The 21,100-nt window shown below is 27.5% G+C and overlaps 5 protein-coding genes across 6 annotated transcripts; 3 read left to right on the forward strand and 2 right to left on the reverse strand.

Annotated features, from left to right (window-relative positions):
- The first annotated feature begins 224 nt into the window (after positions 1-224).
- On the forward strand, positions 225-5,705 carry LOC103577535 (embryonic polarity protein dorsal). The gene is made up of 9 exons (XM_008558213.3): positions 225-793; positions 2,062-2,299; positions 3,064-3,204; positions 3,285-3,475; positions 3,556-3,694; positions 3,779-3,994; positions 4,070-5,170; positions 5,244-5,395; positions 5,473-5,705. The coding sequence occupies exons 1-9, from the start codon at positions 641-643 to the stop codon at positions 5,551-5,553; spliced, it is 2,412 nt and encodes an 803-aa protein (XP_008556435.3). The 5' UTR covers positions 225-640; the 3' UTR covers positions 5,554-5,705.
- Positions 5,706-8,198: 2,493 nt separating this feature from the next.
- On the reverse strand, positions 8,199-14,003 carry LOC103577536 (acidic leucine-rich nuclear phosphoprotein 32 family member B). Its single transcript, XM_008558214.3, has 3 exons — positions 13,544-14,003; positions 9,853-10,024; positions 8,199-9,762 (listed from the first exon to the last, which is right to left on the reverse strand). Exons 1-3 carry the CDS (start codon positions 13,649-13,651, stop codon positions 9,698-9,700), a joined length of 345 nt encoding a protein of 114 aa, XP_008556436.1. The 5' UTR covers positions 13,652-14,003; the 3' UTR covers positions 8,199-9,697.
- A 1,675-nt stretch (positions 14,004-15,678) lies between these two features.
- Positions 15,679-16,881, forward strand: LOC103577537 (60S ribosomal protein L44). The gene is made up of 4 exons (XM_008558216.1): positions 15,679-15,779; positions 16,051-16,224; positions 16,285-16,401; positions 16,785-16,881. The coding sequence occupies exons 1-4, from the start codon at positions 15,777-15,779 to the stop codon at positions 16,803-16,805; spliced, it is 315 nt and encodes a 104-aa protein (XP_008556438.1). The 5' UTR covers positions 15,679-15,776; the 3' UTR covers positions 16,806-16,881.
- On the reverse strand, positions 16,880-18,193 carry LOC103577538 (WASH complex subunit 3). Its single transcript, XM_008558217.3, has 4 exons — positions 17,858-18,193; positions 17,482-17,646; positions 17,069-17,394; positions 16,880-17,006 (listed from the first exon to the last, which is right to left on the reverse strand). Exons 1-4 carry the CDS (start codon positions 17,906-17,908, stop codon positions 16,961-16,963), a joined length of 588 nt encoding a protein of 195 aa, XP_008556439.1. The 5' UTR covers positions 17,909-18,193; the 3' UTR covers positions 16,880-16,960.
- Positions 18,194-18,767: 574 nt separating this feature from the next.
- On the forward strand, positions 18,768-21,034 carry LOC103577539 (probable serine hydrolase). 2 transcript variants are annotated; one of them, XM_008558218.3, is made up of 4 exons: positions 18,768-19,248; positions 19,312-19,585; positions 19,843-19,993; positions 20,072-21,034. In XM_008558218.3, exons 2-4 carry the CDS (start codon positions 19,583-19,585, stop codon positions 20,905-20,907), a joined length of 990 nt encoding a protein of 329 aa, XP_008556440.1. In that variant the 5' UTR covers positions 18,768-19,248; positions 19,312-19,582; the 3' UTR covers positions 20,908-21,034. The 2 variants fall into 2 exon arrangements, with proteins under 2 accessions (XP_008556440.1, XP_014299724.1); XM_014444238.2 differs by lacking the exon at positions 18,768-19,248 and having other exon boundaries at positions 19,259-19,585.
- The last annotated feature ends 66 nt before the right edge of the window (positions 21,035-21,100 follow it).

The raw sequence follows: 21,100 nt of genomic DNA on the forward strand, positions 1-21,100 counted from the left end.
ATATAAGTTGTAGTGAGTACAATTTTAAAATTTAAAAGTGACCCTTAAGCATGTAAATGACCCAGGCCTTTGCTTAAGTTTTAGTACCTGAGGCTCAAGAACTTGAGGGGTTTCTCTAAAGTTTAAGTGCTCAGCTTTAAATGGCATTAAATATTATTTCACAAAAATATCCTTACCTTTCTGTAGTGTTATACTTTATTCATAAAATTTGTCTATAGTATTGCTGTAAATTTAACTTATACATTTACAAAAGTACATGGCGACTAGGGTCTCAGTACTTAGTTCACTCAGTGCCTAGTCAGGAACACTAGCATTAAAATCACAAATTTATATTGAAAAATTTACTGACAAGAAAATTATAAAAATATTTCTTTCAGCGGACACAAAAAAAAATATATTTACTATCAACTATAAATATATAAATTTTAGTATCAAGTCGTAAAATTGTTATTTTAAAAAGTTATTGTGAAATATATTTTTTAATGGTTGTGAGATTAAAACTTATTGAGTGATTGTTAATATTTTTTCTTGTGGTTATTGAAACTATTTGAGTATATTACGGGTAATTTTTTGGGGTTTTATGTTTTTCTTTATATTACTTAATTAAATATTTAGTGTGATAATACGTGTAAGTGTCATAATGAATCAGAGAATACGTAATTATCCGTATGCAGAAATAATTGAACAACCTTGTAGTAGAACTCGATTTAGATATGAATGTGAAGCTCGATTTATTGGAAGTCTTGTTGGTTGTAATAGTACTGAACATCATAAAAGCTGGCCTACAATAAAGGTAATTTATTATTATTATTATCATATGAGTGTGAATGTTACTGATAATTATGAATTTTTTTAATTTTTGAATAAGTAAATAAAATGTGAGTATAAAAAAGATGAAGAAATACGTATTGAGATAATTTAAAAATCAACGCATGAGTGTGAATGCAGCAGACGTCAGACAAATTTTAAATTATAAATAAATATAGTAAATAATTTAAAAAATAATATTTTTAAAAAATGCATTTATTAATTTCAAAATTTTTTAAATGCCCATTTTTTTTAAATTTTATTTTATCAATTATTTGCTCTATTTATTTATAATTTTAAGTTTGTCTAAAACCTGCTGCATTCACACTCATAATCAGCGCACGGATTTTATTTATTTATTTAAAATTTATAAATTGTCTGATATCTGCTATATTCAAACTCATTATTATTATTATTACTATTATAAATATGTATACATTGTTTTTTAATATGTAAATTAAATTTAAAATTTTTTTTATAAATTATAAAATAATTTCTAATAAATTTCATATTTACAAATATTATGATTGAAAAAAAAAAATTTTCGAAAATACAAAAATTTATCTTATATATCAAAACAGTATAATAGTATATAATTATACATATAATAGATATGTATTGTCATCTAGTAATTGCTTACGTCACACGGAGGGTTGGTTTTTAGTTCTATTTAAATTTGTAAACTACTTCAACAGAGTTGCAAGAAACAGTTAGATACTTACTTAAAATATCATTAAGTTTTTATTTATCAAGAATTGTTTAATGTAATTCATTTTTTACAACAAACCAGTGTTTTAATTACTTGGCAACTGCTGCAAGAGTAAGTTCAATTATATGTATATACATATATAGAATATTATCAATTGTTCCTACTTTTTGCAGTATAAATACTCAAATTATTAGCAAATGACTTTTTAACTTTACTGCTAATCATCTACAAAAATTAATGCAGATCTCTTTAGTTTAAAATTTTTTTTTTAAATTTAAAATTTTTACTTTTAAAATTTCTCTCTTATATTTTGTCTAGATATGTATTTCCGGATATTAAAAGTTGATGGTCCGAATAAATCTAAATGATAAAAAAAAATATATCCTTGCAAATTCAAATTATTTTTTCCCGCCATTACTTGTTTTTTTTTTTTTTAATATTTATTTACAAGTTATTTTAAAAACTAAGTTACAATAATTATTTATATTAATAGTAACTATAAATATTTAATTATTTAATAAAACTATATAATATATTTATTAAAGATACACGGCCTTGATGGTAGTGCGGTAATAATAGTGTCGTGTGTCACCAAGGACTCGCCACATAGACCACATCCCCATGCGATTGTCAGTAAAGATAAATCAGACCGAGGTATTTATACCCACCAAACTGATGCACAGGTAGTATATTTTCCAAACCTGGGAGTCCAGTGTGTCAAGAAGAAAAATGTTAAAGAGGCATTGGAAAAACGTGAAGAGCTTCGTATTGATCCCTTTGACAGTAATTTTTTTAAAAATAATCTTTTGATCCGCTGTTAAAAATTTTTTCTAAATTCAAAGACAATTAATATGGAAAAATATAATAATAGTTAATTGTGTGACAAAGGATGAAACAAAACGATTCAGACCAGGGTGAAGTTGGCTGACACCATCCGTAATTTGAAATCGTGTTTCATTTTGAGTTACACACTAGATTTTTCATAATTATCTGCATTGAAACTCAGTTTCATCATCAGCAGCCAGTCAAAAACAAATTAATTTCAGACTAATGGTGTCATCAACTATTAAATTGTAATTTGCAATTTATAACTAAGCAGAAACTATAAATACTATTTATAATTTACACTAATTTTTATAAAATTTAATCGCATACAGAACTGTCATTTGTGTAAATAAAATTAGTGGTTTTAACTTACAATTAAACAAATTACAAGTATGAGAGTTTAAATTATGAATTATTACACTGAAAATTAAAATTTTTTCCTGTTTATAGCGAAAAAGTCGTTCTTTTCTTTTTATGGGGAAAAAATGATAAAAATTTGCCCATGCGCCATTCTTCCCATAAGAAGAGGGAAAAATTTAAATTTTCAAATGCAGATCTAGTAAAAATAGTATGCACACCACTTAATTAATATAATTAATTCGCAGCATTGGACTGAAATTAGATTCTTTTAAATAATTTACTTTAATTAAAAGGAAAATTTTTAACAGTGTCCTTATATTGTCTATTTATTAATTAAATATTAATCAATATAATTATTTCAGCGGGCTTTAATCATAAAAATTCAATATCTGATATTGATTTATCAGCAGTAAGACTTTGCTTCCAAGTGTTCATTGAAGATAGCAAAGGAATATGTAGCGTACCCTTGCGGCCTATAGTTTCTGAGCCAGTTTATGACAAAAGTAATATTATAATTTTTTTTATCTTTATAAGTAATTATAGTTTTAATTGTGATTATAACAATTAATATTTATGTTTACAGAAGTGTTGGGTGATTTGTCAATTCTTAAGTTAAGTCATTACAGTGCACCTGCTACTGGAGGTACACCAATGATACTTCTGTGTGAAAGAGTTGCCAAAGATGACATCAGTATTGTATTTTTTGAGAAGCGTAACAACAAAATTGTTTGGGAAGGACTTGCTAAATTTAATTCTAATGATGTTTATCGACAGGTAAATAATCATTAAAATTTGGTAGCTTTTTTTTTAATTTTTTAATTTAAATAATTAAATATTGATTTATAATATTGTAGATATCGATTGCATTTGAAAGTCCAGCTTATCATAATGTCAACATTGAAGAACCAGCTCAGGTTTTTATTCAATTACGTAAATTATCGGACCATTATGCGAGCGAACCGTTGCCATTTACATTCACTCCAGTTGGGGCAGGTAAAAAAAATGATTTTTTTAAAACTTGCTGAAGAACTGAATTATAATGTAAAGATATTTTGAATATTAAATATTATTTTGCAGACTCTTCAATTAATCTTAAACGTAAGAGGCAAAAATACAGTACATCCGGTGTAATAGACCTGGAGTCAGAAGCTGCACCATCTGTTCCCGCGCATTGTCCTCGCTGCAATTGCTTTACACGTTCAGAATCTCCTGAAGAAGAACCTATAACTGAAGAAGCTAAAAATATTGCCAAGCGATTGTTATTTTACCGACCACATAATCAAAATATGACATGTAAATATTATTTATACTTTTAAAGTTTACGATTTAATCATTTTTATTAATAAATTTTATTTTTTAAAATTGTAGTGAATGAAGTAAATAAACAATCAGCGATAGGTATAAATCTACATGATATGCAGCCACTGGATTTACAATGTAGAAAAAATGTAAATAATAACGATGATAATAATAATAAAAAGAAGAAGAAGAAGAATATTAATATTAAAAAAAATAATATTAATAATGTACAGCAACAGCAGCAACAACAACAACAACAACAACAACAACAACAACAACAACAACAACAACAACAACAACAACAACAACAACAACAACAACAACAACAACAGCAACAACAATCACTACCGCCACCAGTACAACGAAATCAATCACGGAATCAACAGCAACAACTAAAAGTAATACAACAACTAATACAACCGCATCTACAACAACTACAGCATCAACAACAACAACAACAACAACAGCAGCAGCAGCAAATACACCAGCAGCAACAACAACAACAACAACCCCAATCACAGTTATTACAACAACAACAACAATTACTACAACAACACAAATTACTTTTAATACAATCAATACAACAAAAACTACCACAGCTACAACGACAACAGCCGCAACCGCAGTTACAACAGCTACAACCACTACCACAACAACAACAACAACAACTGCTACAGCCACAACTTGTTCAACAGCAGCAATATAGAAAAACCTTCCAACCATTTCAACAATATATTCAGGAACAACAGCAACAAGAAAAACAATCACAATCGCAACTTCAACAACAGAATCAAGAACAACAACAACATGAATATCAATTACAACAACAGCGCCAACATCAATTACAATTAAACTACCAATTACAACAGCTACAACAATTACAGCATAGTCAACTACAACAGCAATCACGGCCGCAATTAATGCAATACTACCAAGAACGGCAGCGGCAACAAGTTCAACAACAGCCAGATCACCAGCAAGAACAATATTTAACGTCGTATCAACCTGCTATTGATAATAATAATTATGATGATGATGAGGATGATGATGAAGATAAAGATGAAGGCAGTGATGATAGCAATCCTTATTATAGCACACAAGTAATACCCAACAGGCCACCGGATTTATTTAAAATCAATAGAACTCTTCCATCTCAACAGACTTATACAGGTGATTAATTTATCAAAAGTTTTGTCGCTGAGATTTCTTATTTTTTTAATCATTCGTTTTTTTTTAACTTCAGGACAACAATGTACGGAAAATATAAATAATCAGCAAAATCGACTTGAAGATAAAGAACCGACGAATCAAAATTTTGATGATGAAATATCGGAACTCATTAATGGACAATTGTCGGAGACGATGAACAGTGGATTGTCACTTTTAGGAGACGAGGTAATTTAAATAATTGTCATTATTTTTAATTTTTTGTAATTTATTTGTACCAATAATTTGTATTTTTTATTTTTTAGTTTGAAATCAATAGTCAACCCTACCAAGTGACGAATAATAATGAACCTGCTTATGAAGATTTTTTTCTTCAATTGAACTAATGAAAAATCCTAATATTTGTTATTATTATTATTATTGTAAATAAATAAATAATTATAGTTTCTGCAAATTGTAATATTTTTAAACAAGTGATAGCTTGAATTTAAATTATTTACAAGTCGTGATGTTAATTTATCATATACTTTAAGTCAACGCAAATATACAACGATTTAAAATAATTATTCATATGAAAAAAAAGTTATTAATTTTTATTGTATATTATTTTTATAAAAAAAAAATTAAAAGTATTTATTAAAAAAACTAAAATCAAAAATTTCAATTTTTAAATCAAGATTTAAATTATAATTATTTTTTTCAGTTAAATTCACCTTAATACTACACAGAACAAACAGGATTTTTTTGGCTCAATAAATATTTTGCACTATAAATTGAAGACAAAAAATTTCTTGACGCAAGAATTTTTTTTTCGCTTTCTAAAATTTTTGTTTTAAATTAATAATGAAAAAAATTTTCTTCGAGTGAAATTTTTTTTTTGTGTATTCACTAATTCTATAAGTAAATAAAAATTCATGATAATTCTTATTTTTTTAAATATATTTACTCAACAATACAATTAATTAATAATTAACTTCAAATTTTCAAAATATGCAAAAAAAAAATTTTTTAATTTACAATAATGAACTTGAAATTTTTATTCTAATGTAATGAGACAAAACATACACTCGAATTATCAAAAATTAAATTTAAATTATGATAATAATTTTTTTTTGGTACTTCCTGATAAATTAATAAAAATTTATAATTCATCATAGAAATTAATAAGTAAATTATATTAGAAGTTATATATATATATTTTTATTAAAGGTGAGTAGTTGGAGCAGTCGGGACATATTTATCTCTTGGTTTAAAAAATAAAAAATTTAATAATAATAATTATTTTTAATTCTCTATCTCAAATACGACACGTGGAACAGCAGCAGCTAATTAACCATGTGTTTAAAATTTAATTTATCTAATGATTTAGTATATATGGTCATACACATGTATAAAGATAAGATTTGTCTGGCAAAAAAAATATATACATATATAAATTTAAACTGCTGTAGATATATCTAATTTATTATACTGAATTCCGTTTTTTTTTATTCAAATAGATTATCACTACGGATAACTATACAAGAAATTGAAACCTATGTATGAAAAAAAAAACAAAAATAATAAATAAATTCCGTATATTAATTTAATAAATCTATCGCCATCGTATATTTTAATTATCAACTACATTTCGAAAATATTTGTACATTTAAAACATGTTTAAACACCTTAGCGAATTGGCGCGTAAACTTATTTTTTTAAATTTAATTATTTATTTTTAATTTATTGTATAATTAATTAATAATAAAATTAATAATTACCGCAGCTAATTTACAGTTAACATTAGTGTGATATCTTCTTAATTAGACAGTTAAAACTAATTATTAAAACCATTTTATAAATTTTTATGTAAGAAGACATCATTACTTATGCAGTGCCACTAATTATTTAAATCGTAACGCATGTACACAATACATTTATCATTATTGTATTAATATTTTAAATCAGGCATTCATATATTTCGGCACAGTAACAAGTGACTGTATTATTAACTTGTACAAATTCAACTGTTACACTGAGCAAAAAAAAACAAGAAAATATTTTTATGAATTTAAAATTCAAATTTTAGATAAAAAATAAAATCTTATTAGAGTAAAATTGATACTGATAATTTTAAATTTAAATTTAATAACTCGACTTACAAAAATTATTTATGATACTGGAGAAGAAATATTAAAAAACGAAACACCTAAAGCGTTCGAGTTTTTGAAAAAAACCTATTTTGATAAATAAATACAATGAAACAATTTACAAAAAATCGTACAAAAAAAAATAAGTTTTTTAGTGACTTTTGAAATTAGCCGCGTGTAAAAAAATGTTCAAATCTATTTTTTAAAATTAAAAACTGTCTTAAATTTCCAAGCTCTACATATTGACTGATTTTTACATCTCAAAAATAATTTTTTACCACAAAAAATATATTTTATTGATTGTAAAAATAAATTTTTTAATCAACAAATATTTCATATTTCAAAATACTTTTTTTTTGCTCAGCGTATACGCGATAATTTGATGACATTTTATTAATTTTTTTCTTCCCCATAATTTATATATATTAATTAAAAATAAAATAGAATACGGTCATACATTTTACCAGTCAACGAATGTTTAATTCTGTTCATAAAATATGAACATGGAAGTATTCTCATTATTAAATAATTAATTAAAAAAAAAATCATTTTCATTTAAAATTCAATTCGATAATTAAATAAAAATTCGGGGTTCCAATTCATGAACAAAAATTTAAGATTTTTTTTATAGAATTTATACTTTTTTTTTGTTCTTTAATTAATAAACTTTTTTTTACAATTTAAGTCATCAGTATTGCAATTATCATACATATAAATGGAAAAGAAAAATAATAAATGAAAAGTACACAAATATTATAAAATCAATGTCACAGTAATTGAAATAATAGACAAAATAAAGTTAAAAAAAAATTATAACATTCAAATTTTCAAATGTTAGATTCAGAAAAAAAAAACAATAGAAAATACTTGAGTATCCAGGTCTAAATAATAAAAGAATTAAGTATTTTTTTTTTTATAGTTATTGTTGTCATACGTTACATATCGTTTTAATAATAAAATGTTCTTAGTTGATAAACTTTATACATACTATGTATAATTATTATGCAATGTGAGTCACACACAACTCATTCATACTCTCGAGCGCGAACCATTGCAATTAATCGTAACGGGTGTTATAAATAATTATTAAATTAAGTTAATAAAAAGGGGGGGGGGGCTAATGATTATGATTTACAATAAAACAAATAAATTTTTCTTTTTTAAAAATCTTATTATAAATTAATTGAGGAAAAATAATGAATAATTTACAAAAGCAAAAAAAAAAGTTGTAAAAATCATCGAACGATTGAGTGTTGCCATCAATATATATGTTTATAAATTTTATTTATTCATTTATTTGTAAATTTTTTTCATAAATTTTAATTAATAATTTAAATGAAAAAAAAAAATAATAATTCACACCCTTACGATACTATTACACTATTTTAATTATATATTTTAATTATAAATCAGTTTGAAAAAAAAAAAAAAAAATTATAAAAAAAAAAAATATTCATTATTTTTATTAATTATTTATTAAAACTCAGTCACGCGCACAATAATAATGTGATGGAGACATTCGTCGACCTACAAACGTAATTTGATTTCAAATGTAATAAAAAAAAAATCATCATCATTATCATCATCATCATCCACAAATGTTCATTTTACACTATTTAAATACAATAGAACTTTTTTTGTATATTTTATTTTGTTATAATTATTTAAATAAGTTTTATTTTTGTTGTTATTTTTATTAATTGTTTTGTTATAAAACTGTCTCGCAAAAAATGTGGCAATTGTTACAATACCAAGTCATTAAATTTTGATACGATAACCAAAATGTTTATTTTTAAATTAAATTCGTATTGAATAATTTAAATTTATTTATTACTTTTTTTTTTCTAAATTAAATTATTATTGATTTATCAATTGAGAGAAAAATTATTACACAACATTGAATACGAATTTATGAATAAATAAACATTTTGACGATTCAATTTGAATTTTAAAAAATAATCGGTTAATGAGACTTAAAAATTAACAGAATTGCAATGAGCCGAGATCAGTAATTGTGTGATTATTGATAACAAATATCAGCGCACTACAATTCTGTTTATTGCCTCAATTTATTATTCTTATTATTATTATTACTATTATTTATTTATTAATTATTATTATTATTATTCCCTGTTAGTTTTCGACCAGGAGGATTTGACAGATTGGTTTTAATTTCATTTTGTTACGGGTATGATAGACGTCAACATTGAAGTCAACCGTTTAATGAAGACAAAATAAATAAAATAATGATAAATTTATGAATATTGTTACTGTTATTGTTTCAGTTGTAAATATTTTCGTGATGGACGACGGCGCTATCTGTCAGTGCCTCCTTTACTTACTTAACAGTAACTTATTAACTTTTGTTTCTTTATTATTAAATTTTTATTATTTATTTTATTTATGATTGGTCTTCCTCATCTTCATCATCGGGCTCGTCTTCGTTTTCTTCGTTTTCTTCTTCCTCTAATTGAATAAACAAAAAAATATTTAATTAATTAATAAATAAAATAAAATTTATAAATGTCAGTGAATATAAATCAAGATTCAACTAACCCTCATTCTCGTCGTCATCTTCAGCTTCATTGTCAACTTCGTCTTCTTCTTCGCCTTCGGCTTCAGCGTCCTCTTCTTCATCGTCAACGTCTTCTTCGTGATCTTCATTTTCTACGTCATTATCACCACCGTTCTCTTGCCTCTTTGGTTTTTTTGTGTCTTCATTTTTTTCCTATTAAAAAAAAAAGTTAGTCATTAGTATCAAAATAATAAAATTATAATTCAAATTTATCATAACTTTTTTTTTTTTTTACATGAGTTACTAATCTAATATATTTTTAAAATTGTTTATAAATGAATGTTCAAAGTACTAATGATAATTTTCTTTATTTTTAATTAGTTTATGTGTTCATTGAAGGTGGCGTTATTTTTTATGTAGCAAGTACTTGAATATATGATTACGTATCAACTACTAATCACAGGGTTTACTGAGATAACCTAATGCTTTTTAATCATATAGATTAATATATAAATATATATATATATATATATATATATATATATATGTATAAGTAGGTAAATAAAGAATGTATTATTTGAATTTATTAATGAATTATAATAATTTAATCTTTAATTAAATCTAAATATATATGTGGAAATAGGATAAGTAATTGATCAATTAAAATAAAATAAATTAGTAATTAAGATAAAATAAAAACTAGTATGCAATAAATAAAATATTTTTAAAAAAATTTTAATATTTGTAACAAACCTTAATATTAAAAAAAGTATAAAGGAAGAATAACATAAAAATTAACATGACGAATGGATGTAATTTGTAACTTTAAGTAAATTGAGTATTACGAGTGATTTCTTAAAAGTAACCGGAGTCTATAATTAAAATCAGCTCGACCTGTTTCAATTTTTCCCGCCATTTATTCAAATATTAAAATCAAACTTTCGTCTGTCTATGTCAACTACAAAACTAATCCTTTTTAAAATTATCTTACTGATATATTTATTTAATAATTCAAATATTGGATAGGTCACTATAGGAAATTGATAAATCGATAATTATTGGAAATTAAATTTTGTATTTCTCATCAATAAATTAAATTAAATTAGTAATTTATTTATACTTTTTGCGTTAAAGGAGGTCATCTTAGGACAATTGTATACGAATCTCTAAACGTGTTCGCGCGTTATTTTCCCCTCTAAAAAATATATACATCTAGATATATGTGATCTTAAAACGTGTTGGTTGGATGGTCGTTCGGCCCTTTTACGCGGCATCGATCGCATAAAATACGATTGAGGAGCATTACTACTACACTACTACTACTACTACTACTATTACTCCTACAACCACATATTTATTACATGATACACAGCATTGACGACGTAAGAGTTAAGTAGTAGGATATGATTAAAGTGGGTGAGAATGTGTATAGTAGTAAATACTCCATACTAAAGTGAGAAAGAATTACATCGATAGAATTGGAAAGTTAAAGAGGAAGAGAGAAGTAGTAAATCATGTCGTATGCTCATCTTAGCTTGGAAAAGACGCCTTTTCCCACTACTATACAGAGTACAACACAGCTTAAACTCGGGGATTGTGCGCGCGCGTGCTTTCATTTTACTAATACAATAAAAATTATAATGTATGTGTACATATAATACACACAGTAATAAGAATGAGTACGAATAGGTGTAGAGTACACAGAGAAACAGAAACAGATAGAGATACAAGATAGAAGAAGTGAAGCCGCATTCGTTCCACGTCAAGTGTTCCAAGTCTACTACTTTTAAGAGAAGAGATGGGTAATACTGTTTAGGGGGGAGGGGTCATGAACAAGTACAAGTACTAGCTACAATAATAATATAAATGAGACAGAAATTTAAATTGAATATTAAAAAAAAGGGAAACGAAATTCAAATGAAAGTACTGAGGTTTGAATTTTTCCGACTCGTAATTATTACTCATGCAATCAGCAATGTCCCATTAATTTAAAAAATATGCTGGTCTTTGAATGACACAATCAACGGAGTACACATACCAGAATAAATTATTTAACTTGTATTTATAAAATACATATAGATATATTGTGTGTGTTAAATAAAGCGAAAAAGGAACGCGATGTTTTCTCAAAAGTTCGTAAAGTGAGGAGGCCGTGAGAGAAAGAGAGCGAGTTAGGATAAAATATATATAGGTAATGAAAGAAAGATAAAGAGAGAAACAAATGGCAAGCCGGTAGAGACGAGGAAGCCAACGCGCGCGAAGCGCCGACTGCCGACATCATAATACATGGCGTTGCCGCTTGCTGCGTGCATGTTGCTAATATTCAACAATTTTCAATGACTTATCACTAATCATTTTTTTTTTACATAATATATATCAATTAGACATTTACCTATTAATTTACATTGTCATTTAATTATAATTAGATGCTATCAGATGTAATTGTTTAATAAAAAATATTAATAAGAATTTGAAAGTAATAATCGATCTTAAAAGTACGCGCGAAAATAATTTGACAAATGGACGCTGTAATTTCAAACGACTCCGCCATAATTGTTAGCATTCATTAAATAGTTTGATAGCCGATGGATAATTGATAGATGGATTATTCTCAGAACAAGTAACGGAGTAAAAATAAAAAACGCGGGAGAAAATGGAGGTGAAGATTTAAACGACGCTGTTGTGTATACAGTAATTGTGACAGCGGTAAATTAAAATGGCGGCTGTACTAGCGTCTAGCGTCAACAAGGCTCGAGCTACGTGTTGTTACACAATTGGAGTATAAAAAAATCTAATCATTAATGACAAAAGATATTGATAATAATATTAATAATAATAATCGTGATAAAAATCGCATTAGCAGCTTGATAAGTTAAAAAATTTACGATTTTTTGAGCACATGGCGCGCAAGGCTCCGAAAAATGAATTTATTTATGGATTTTTTTTTTTAAATTAATTAAAACATTTAAACACCGTACTGATGACGGGGCTACGGGCTCAGCTTATCTGCTTTGATACATTCTCTAGTAACATAATATATAAGTACGGAATAGGTAATTATAGACGGCATTGTGACGATGAACGGACAGAACAGGGGTGATCAACCGAAGCCACGCGATTTCATGGCGTCACTTGGATTTAATATATAATATATATGTATATATTCCCCTCTACTTCTTCTAACACCTTTTTTATTCTTTTATCAATTATCTATTTGTCATTTAAATAATTTTTATCTTGTATGCATGTAAATTGTGGCTACTTCGAGATATGAGAAAGTAGTAGAATGTACTAGAAATATATATACATATATTTGTATATGTGTGTAAATATAAAAAGAACAAGGTGTTTAAGGATGGTAATAAAAAAAATATAAAAAAATGGAGCCCGGTGGAAAATGCCGGCCGGCATTTACTCCCACATGTCGTCGTCGTCGTCTTGGTAGTTGCCGTTGTCGTCGTCGTTGTCGGTTACCCGCGTAACTCCATTACTACACCATGCGCTCTAGTATTTTTTTTTTTTTTTTTTATCAAAATATATATACATATATATATGTTTGGATGTATATGTATACTGGAAACAAATAATATTCAAGTGAAATTCAAATTCGTATGAGAAATAATTTCCCGCGTCACTGGACGAGATACGTAAAAAAAAAATAATAATAATAAATATTGAAGATAAAAAAAAAAAAAAATAAATAAATAAATATGAAAATATTGAAAAACTTACTTCAGCCGCCCTCTTGATCCCTTTGAGATCGCATTTCGCGTCCCCAGTTGGCTTGTCGTTTTCCGTCTTCTTCTCAACGTTCACTGGCTCTTTATCATTGGTACTCATTTTCGTATTTGTGTGTTTTTTAAAACGCGTGATAAAAAATATACTTTTAAATAAATAAATATATATTTATTTAATTAATAACTTGGTTGGTTGGTATATATATGATATATACGAATGTATATTTATGGTTTATATAAATATATATATTGTATGTGTATACTGGTAATGCGCGAACGTGTATTTAACAGTACGATTGCGAGTAGTAATAATAATGGACGCGTTTATAAAAAAGAGAGAAGCACGACGAGGAGACTACTGAAGAAAAATGCGTGCGTCCTCACGCGGCGTTGGTTTCCGGCGAAATACCCGAGAGCGCAGCGTCGTCAGGCGAACCCTAACGAATAGCAACGAATAGTGACGATGGTACTCGCGCGAGAGAGTGGGAGTCGACGAATGAGTAGCGAACTCCTAGTACTCTATGTACTATATACATACCCTATATTCACTCATACATAACATATATAAATGTATATGTGTGTACGTTACTTAACATACAAGATGTGGGATTGAGAGTTGCTAGTAAAGAGAATGGGGGGGAGGGTTTTGACCAAGGGAGCGTGGGGTGAAGAGTTACTGAGTAGAGAAAAAGGATAATGAGCGTAAGAATGAACGTGTAAGCGAGATAATAATAAGAGAGGGCGAGTAAGTGAGAGAATAAAAGAGCAAGTAAGAGGACAATATTTATAATGTTTTATAGGGGAAGGAGTATGTGATAGATGTATATGGAAAAAGAGAAGGGGTAAAAAAGACAAGATAGGCCAAAGGCAATTTTTATATATATGTTTATATAAATATGTTATGGGAAAAATATGTAATGATTTAATAGAAGATTTTAAAAAATGAAAGATAGTATATTGTATTCATTTAATTTTTTTTTTTTTTCAGATATTTCTTTTTTAGCGCGAATTTTGAAAATTCAAAAATTTAAATGGGGAATTTGAGGATTTGTTTGATTACAGGATTTTTTTTAAGATTGTTGGAGATTGTTCGAGATTGTTGGTTGTTTGTCATTGTCGGTTGTTTGATGCTTGGGGGCTTTGTTTGAAAAATGAAGATGGCGCGCGTTTGAAACTCGATAAATCGCTGATTGGCTATATTTTATTTTAATATTTTATAGTTATGGATGGTTAATTTTTAGTATTTATAATAATTGTTAAAAATATATTTGATCGATAATTTTATTTATCAGCGGGTATTGCGGTATGTGTTAATGTGGTAAATTATATTTATTGTTTAAGCGAGGGGTTCGAGAGTTCGTTGGATGGTAGGAGCGTCTGGTTTGAGATTATGTCGCTGGATTCAAATAATCTACGTGTGCGTCCCGCATGCCGCCTTATTTTGCCGCTACTGATTATACCGCTTTTGTAAAATTACTTTTTCTTATCATTTTTCTATTAATAGCCGGCCAATCGATAGTCCTATCAATCCTTACTATTTATTGATCAATCTTTCTGTCGGCGATTTTTTTTTTTATTTAGTTATTACTTAATTTAATCTAGTAATATGAAATTGTTAGTTTATCATTTTTGTTTACCTAGTATAGGTGTCGCAATAGAGCGACACACACTTATATACATATAGGTGTGAAAAAGGATGATGTTTTCAAAATGTTTAAGATTATTGTGGTATATTCTCGATGTTACTCGAATAGAAGAAAAAAAATATATATATACATGTATGTATATATCATTACGACAATCACAATCATGTGTGACCTCATATGTTACCATTATTGACTCATCATTTTATTAATATTTTATTTTTTAATTTTTAGTAAATTTTCATTTTTTTAATATTCGCGGTTTTATTAGATAAAATTTTTAATTTATTTAAAGATTCAAATTCTAGGTTGAAAAAAAATAATTTATTAATTAAATATTAAATAATTATATTAATTAATAAAACAAAGTAATTTTTATTTATTGATATTTCATATTTATTTATAGAAGGAAAATTTTTATAACCATGTGCCAGGTTATTATAGCAGCGCATGCGTAATTCGAATTTGCCCGCGCATGCGTTTTAATGGAAATTAAAAGAGCGCGTGCGTGTAGTTAATTTTGACTTGCGTTGTCCTGTCTCTCTCTAGAATACTTCTTTTCCACGTCCCTCCTAAATAATCAAGATGGTAGGCTCTTATATTTATATTTTATATTTTTTAATCATTAATTATAACCACCATCTTATTAATAATAATTGTCATTAATTTATCAGAGCGTGTAAATGTTTATTTATTTAATTTAAAAATAAATATTTTTAGCGCAGTTTTTCTTTGAAAAGTTGTTGGGGAATGTCATCGTGTCCTAACCTTTTTTCTAGCCTGGAATTTTTTTATCATGATTATTTAATATTTATTTATGAATTTATTGATTTACTTATTATTTATTGATTGTGTTCAGGTGAACGTGCCAAAACAAAGACGGACTTTTTGCAAGAAATGCAAAGTCCACAAGCCACACAAAGTCACCCAGTACAAAAAGTCGAAAGAAAGACATGCGGCACAAGGAAGACGTCGTTATGATCGTAAACAACAGGGTTTCGGTGGACAAACTAAGCCTATTTTCAGGAAAAAGGTAAAATTTTATATTGCTATTGATAATTTGTCATGTTATTAATTTATTGTTGATGTCTAGGCCAAGACTACCAAGAAAATTGTATTGAGGATGGAATGTACTGAGTGCAAGTACAGAAAACAAATTCCACTTAAGCGTTGCAAGCATTTCGAACTTGGTGGTGACAAAAAGAGGAAGGTTTGTATATTTTAAATTCATTTATTTTATTTTATCTTCAACAATTCAATTCAAATATTAATTGACAGACTCATCCGTCACGTTCTTTGTTATTTATTAAATTTCAGTAGATTTAAATATTACTGAAGTTAACAGATAGTTGACAATTTTGGGATTTTTTTTCTACAAATGAATTGCCAAAAAAAAAAGAACTAAAAATTTATCGTTTTAAACAAAATTCAAAAATTATTAGTCGGTTGCTAACTTCAGTATGAAAAATTAAGTTGATATTTAAAGTTAATTAATATATATTGAATTAAAATTAATATTTTAATTGATTTGACATTTGTTGAATAATTATCGTACTTAATACTAATAAAATAATTATTTTTAATTTGTTACAGGGGCAAATGATCCAGTTTTAAGTTTAAGAATTAAATTTTAAAATTGGAATTACTGCTGTATTTGCTAAGAAAAATAAAAAAATTGTCACTTAAATAATTATAAACTATTTTATTTATATAATTATAGTATAAAAATACTTGTATAAATTTATTTTATTTATTATTTAAACGATACATCATTCTGGTGTATCAGAAATCTTAGGAATAAGATGTTGAGGATCACTATAAAAAAATGATTATTTAAATTCATTAATTTAAAAAATTGAAATATAAATAATACTTACTCAAGTAGAGATGGATCTAGACCTTCTTGAGCCATTTTTAGCTTAACTGCATGCTTCACTACACCGACATGTAGCATTTTAAAATATTTTCGGTAAACCGGATGCGTACAAATCGGTTCTAAATCATCAGACGGTTGGTTTTGTACTTGGGCTTGTGTACTTTCGGGCTCTGGTTCATTTATATCTGCTTCGTCGTGGCCCGACACGTTAACATCTTGGTTAGTGTTTGTGGTTTTCTCAGGATTATTATTATCAACAGTCTCGTTTTCTTTTTTCTCACAGTCTTTATCTGGTGATTTAACATCCAATCCTGGTATGGATGAAAGCTGTAATAATTTATTTAATTAAATTGATAATTACTAAAACTCTAGTTCTATTTAAAACATTTGATCTTATAAAATAATTTGAATTACCCTAGACTCAAGTATAACAACAGCCGCCTCTAACTTTTGCAATTTATTTTCAAAATCATAAAGTTTTTCCTCGCATGTCAATGCAAATTTATTTAAAAATGATACTGTCGTTACTATAAAATGATTTATAAATGATACTGTTCTTTTTTGATGAATTGGCGGTACCTGTAATTTGAAATAATAATAATTATTTATACTTACACTAAAAAAAAAAAACTTATTTCAAAAGTCAATTTGACAATAGCAATAAATTATCTAGTTACTTAAATCTCTAGCTTTTTATCACTTAAAAATTAACTCATTAGTAGATAAGATAAAAAATATTTTTTTAAAAAATAAAAAATAAAATTGATTTTTTAATTTAATAATAAAATACCTTAGTGTAATCAATTGTTGGCTCTACAATTGGTATGGTATTGTCACTCATTATTATTATTGATTATTTATCCATCACTTTTATATTATTATTATCTATACTCAAAAAAATAATCAAAATTTATAACCACTATTTTATTTTATTTTTTTTTTTATTTTTAACAGGCCTCAAATACACATGTGTCTATTTATTATTATTATTATTATTATTATTATTATTATTGTTATTATCTATGATTATAAAAAAAGGATATACATATTAATTTTTTTTATCGAACATATAAGTGTTGATGAACATGACAGCAACTTGCTGTTTGTGTGATTGTCAAATAAATTTATGTCGACGATTCAAACGCCACCGAGTTGTATTTACTAGAATTAAAATTTTTTAAATATTCGATTATTAGTTTCTACTTACCCGCAAATAGCACAGTGGCAACTTTAAGATGTCATAATGATGTCTTTCAAAAGGGGACAAGACAAAATCTCAAATTCAAGTTTTTTTTATATAAATTTTACACAAGTCTTGAACTTCTGTAAATTTTCTATAGAATTTCTTAGACAGTAATAAGTCTTTGAAATTTTTATGTATTTTTTGTAATTTCTTAGACAGTTCAAGTTACAGACAATCTATTATGACAGTAAAGTTAGCAGACATTTGAAATTTAAATAAATTTTTTTTTAACATAGGTAGTAATAAAAAAAAAATATTTCTAAAGAAATGCACCTGTAGAAAATTTGACAAACTATAAGTGCAATTTTTCAAAATATTTTTTTCAATATTCATTTTTTTGTTAAAAAAAAAAAAAAAAAAACAAATATTGTTAAGGCTAGGCCTTACCCAACGAAATCTTGAATTTAAGAACTCTAATTATTTATTAAGTAATTATCATAACAGCAATTTTCTTAGCTTCCGGCTAAAAGCAAAAGACGAACTTCCTCGGAAGATTTTCATCATCCGAGTCCCATAAATATTCAAAAAGTAATTAGAATTCTTGAATTCAAGATTTCGTTAGGTACGGCCGAGCCTTAAATGTCTGCTAACTTTATTGTCATTAATCTGTCAACTTAACCTCAACTTTTTGCTGTCAAGTTGACCAAATTCCGTCCGTAACTTGAAGATAACTTGCGGTACACACATGCAATATCCAATGTCGATAAGAAAAGGATATATCTTATCATCTAATAATTTCAGTGTAGTATTTTAATACATTATTTAAAAAATAATTTAGCATAATATTAATTAATTTAAAACTATGTACACAATACAGCCGTAGAAAATCTCAACAATAACTATTGTTCTGACACATCGTCTGAGATCATGTCAAAAATTGTGTATTTTTCAATCAAAACATTTAATATTTTCTCCGTAGACAATAAAAGAATCCACAGGTAATGTATATATATTCAAAAAAAATACATCATGTGTGATTGGATCCAAATTATTATCTTTAGCTGACCTATTCTTTACCTGCGAATCACACGTGAACAAGTACTACATTGACAAACCGCTCCAAAGAAACAAAATGCATCAGAAAGTGTGAAGTTGCGTCAGTTAACCCTGAAACGTTTATAGATTCACGTCCCAACGACCAGTATTCTGCGCTACACAATCATCTAAATTTTAACCCTGCTAATATCAGAGTGCACCAAATTTCAACATAAATCTCATCAAGTATCCAGTTGACAGTGACGTTTGCTGTTTATTTTCTACATTAATCACGCAATGGTTCGTTATCTATTTAACTTGTTTGTTTATTTGCTTCAAACCTTAATCTAATGGTATGATACAGCTGATAAATCATCAACTTAATCATTTCACACTCCATAGTATTCAATTATACCAGTCTCAATTATTCACACTTTTTGCGTGAAAGTCCAAAGTCCGTTTCCACCTCCACCATTATCACGTTGTTTTCTCTAATAGACAATCACAGTTAATCACAGAGTGTCACTCGTTAATTAACTTTATTACATTTTCCACAGTCAATCAACATGTTTGTCCGTACTTACAACAAAGTTAGCAAAAACCAGCTGTCAAAATTATTATCATCGCAGCAACGAAAATTATCAAGTCAACAGTCGGGAAAAAAATTTAAAGAAGTTGAAATTAAAGTACCGTGGGGAAAATTAGCTGGTAAGTTGATAAACAAAGGAAGAAATAGTTGGAGACTTGATAAATTAATTGATCCTTAATAAATTAATGTAATTACAGGTAAACATTGGGGACCAACAGACGCACCGCCAATAATTGCTCTGCACGGTTGGCAAGACAACTCATGTTCCTTTGATCCTCTGGCAGTTAATCTGCCATCGGACATATCTCTGATAGCTGTCGACCTCCCTGGGCACGGATTCTCCAGCTGGATTCCTAAAGGACTCATGTACAATACTCTGCTTTACGTCCAAACAATTCACCGAATCAAAGAGTACTTCGGTATGGATAAATTCGGTCTCATAGGCCACTCTTTGGGCGGCATGGTGACTTTCAACTACACGTCGCTCTTTCCTGACAACGTTAAGTTCGTAGTAGCCTTCGATTACTTCAAGTACCCATCGATGAATGCTGTAAAACACTTGCCGTTGTTTGCCAGGGAGTGGAACCAGTTCTTCAATTACGAAAAACTCACCACCCCTGTGCCCAGTTACCCCGAAGGAGAAGCGATAGACCGATGGATAAAGGCATCGAGGAATTCACTGGATGAAAAATTATGTAAAATATTAATGGAACGAGGTGTAACTAAAAAACCAGACGGTACACTTTACTTCCACCGCGATCCACGTGTTAAATTATTTTTAACCGACACGGGATACACTCACGACCATCTGAAATTACTGGCGCGGCAAATCCACTGCCCCTATATGATAATTAAAGGCGAGAATTCAAAACATAACGAGCCCAAAGAATTTTACTACGACGTACTAGAAGAAATCAAGGAACAGTCTGACGATTTTCGCTTCCATACCGTCCCCGGGACTCATCACTTTCACATGAGCAATGCGTCCACTGTCTCTGAGATTATGAATCCTTTTGTATCTAAATACGCTTAAATTTATAGTCATTAGACAAATATATATATAATTTATTAACTTAAATAATGAAATTAAATTATTTAGATTATTTTACACTTTGCTAAGTAAATAAAAACAAATATATACAAGTGGGAATATTTAATAAAACATTAGAATAATTTAAATATAAACATTACGAGCATGAATAATCGTAGCATAGATAAAAAGTGTT

Source organism: Microplitis demolitor, chromosome 3 (genome assembly GCF_026212275.2).
Source record: "Microplitis demolitor isolate Queensland-Clemson2020A chromosome 3, iyMicDemo2.1a, whole genome shotgun sequence".
Taxonomy (NCBI): Eukaryota; Metazoa; Arthropoda; class Insecta; order Hymenoptera; family Braconidae; genus Microplitis; species Microplitis demolitor.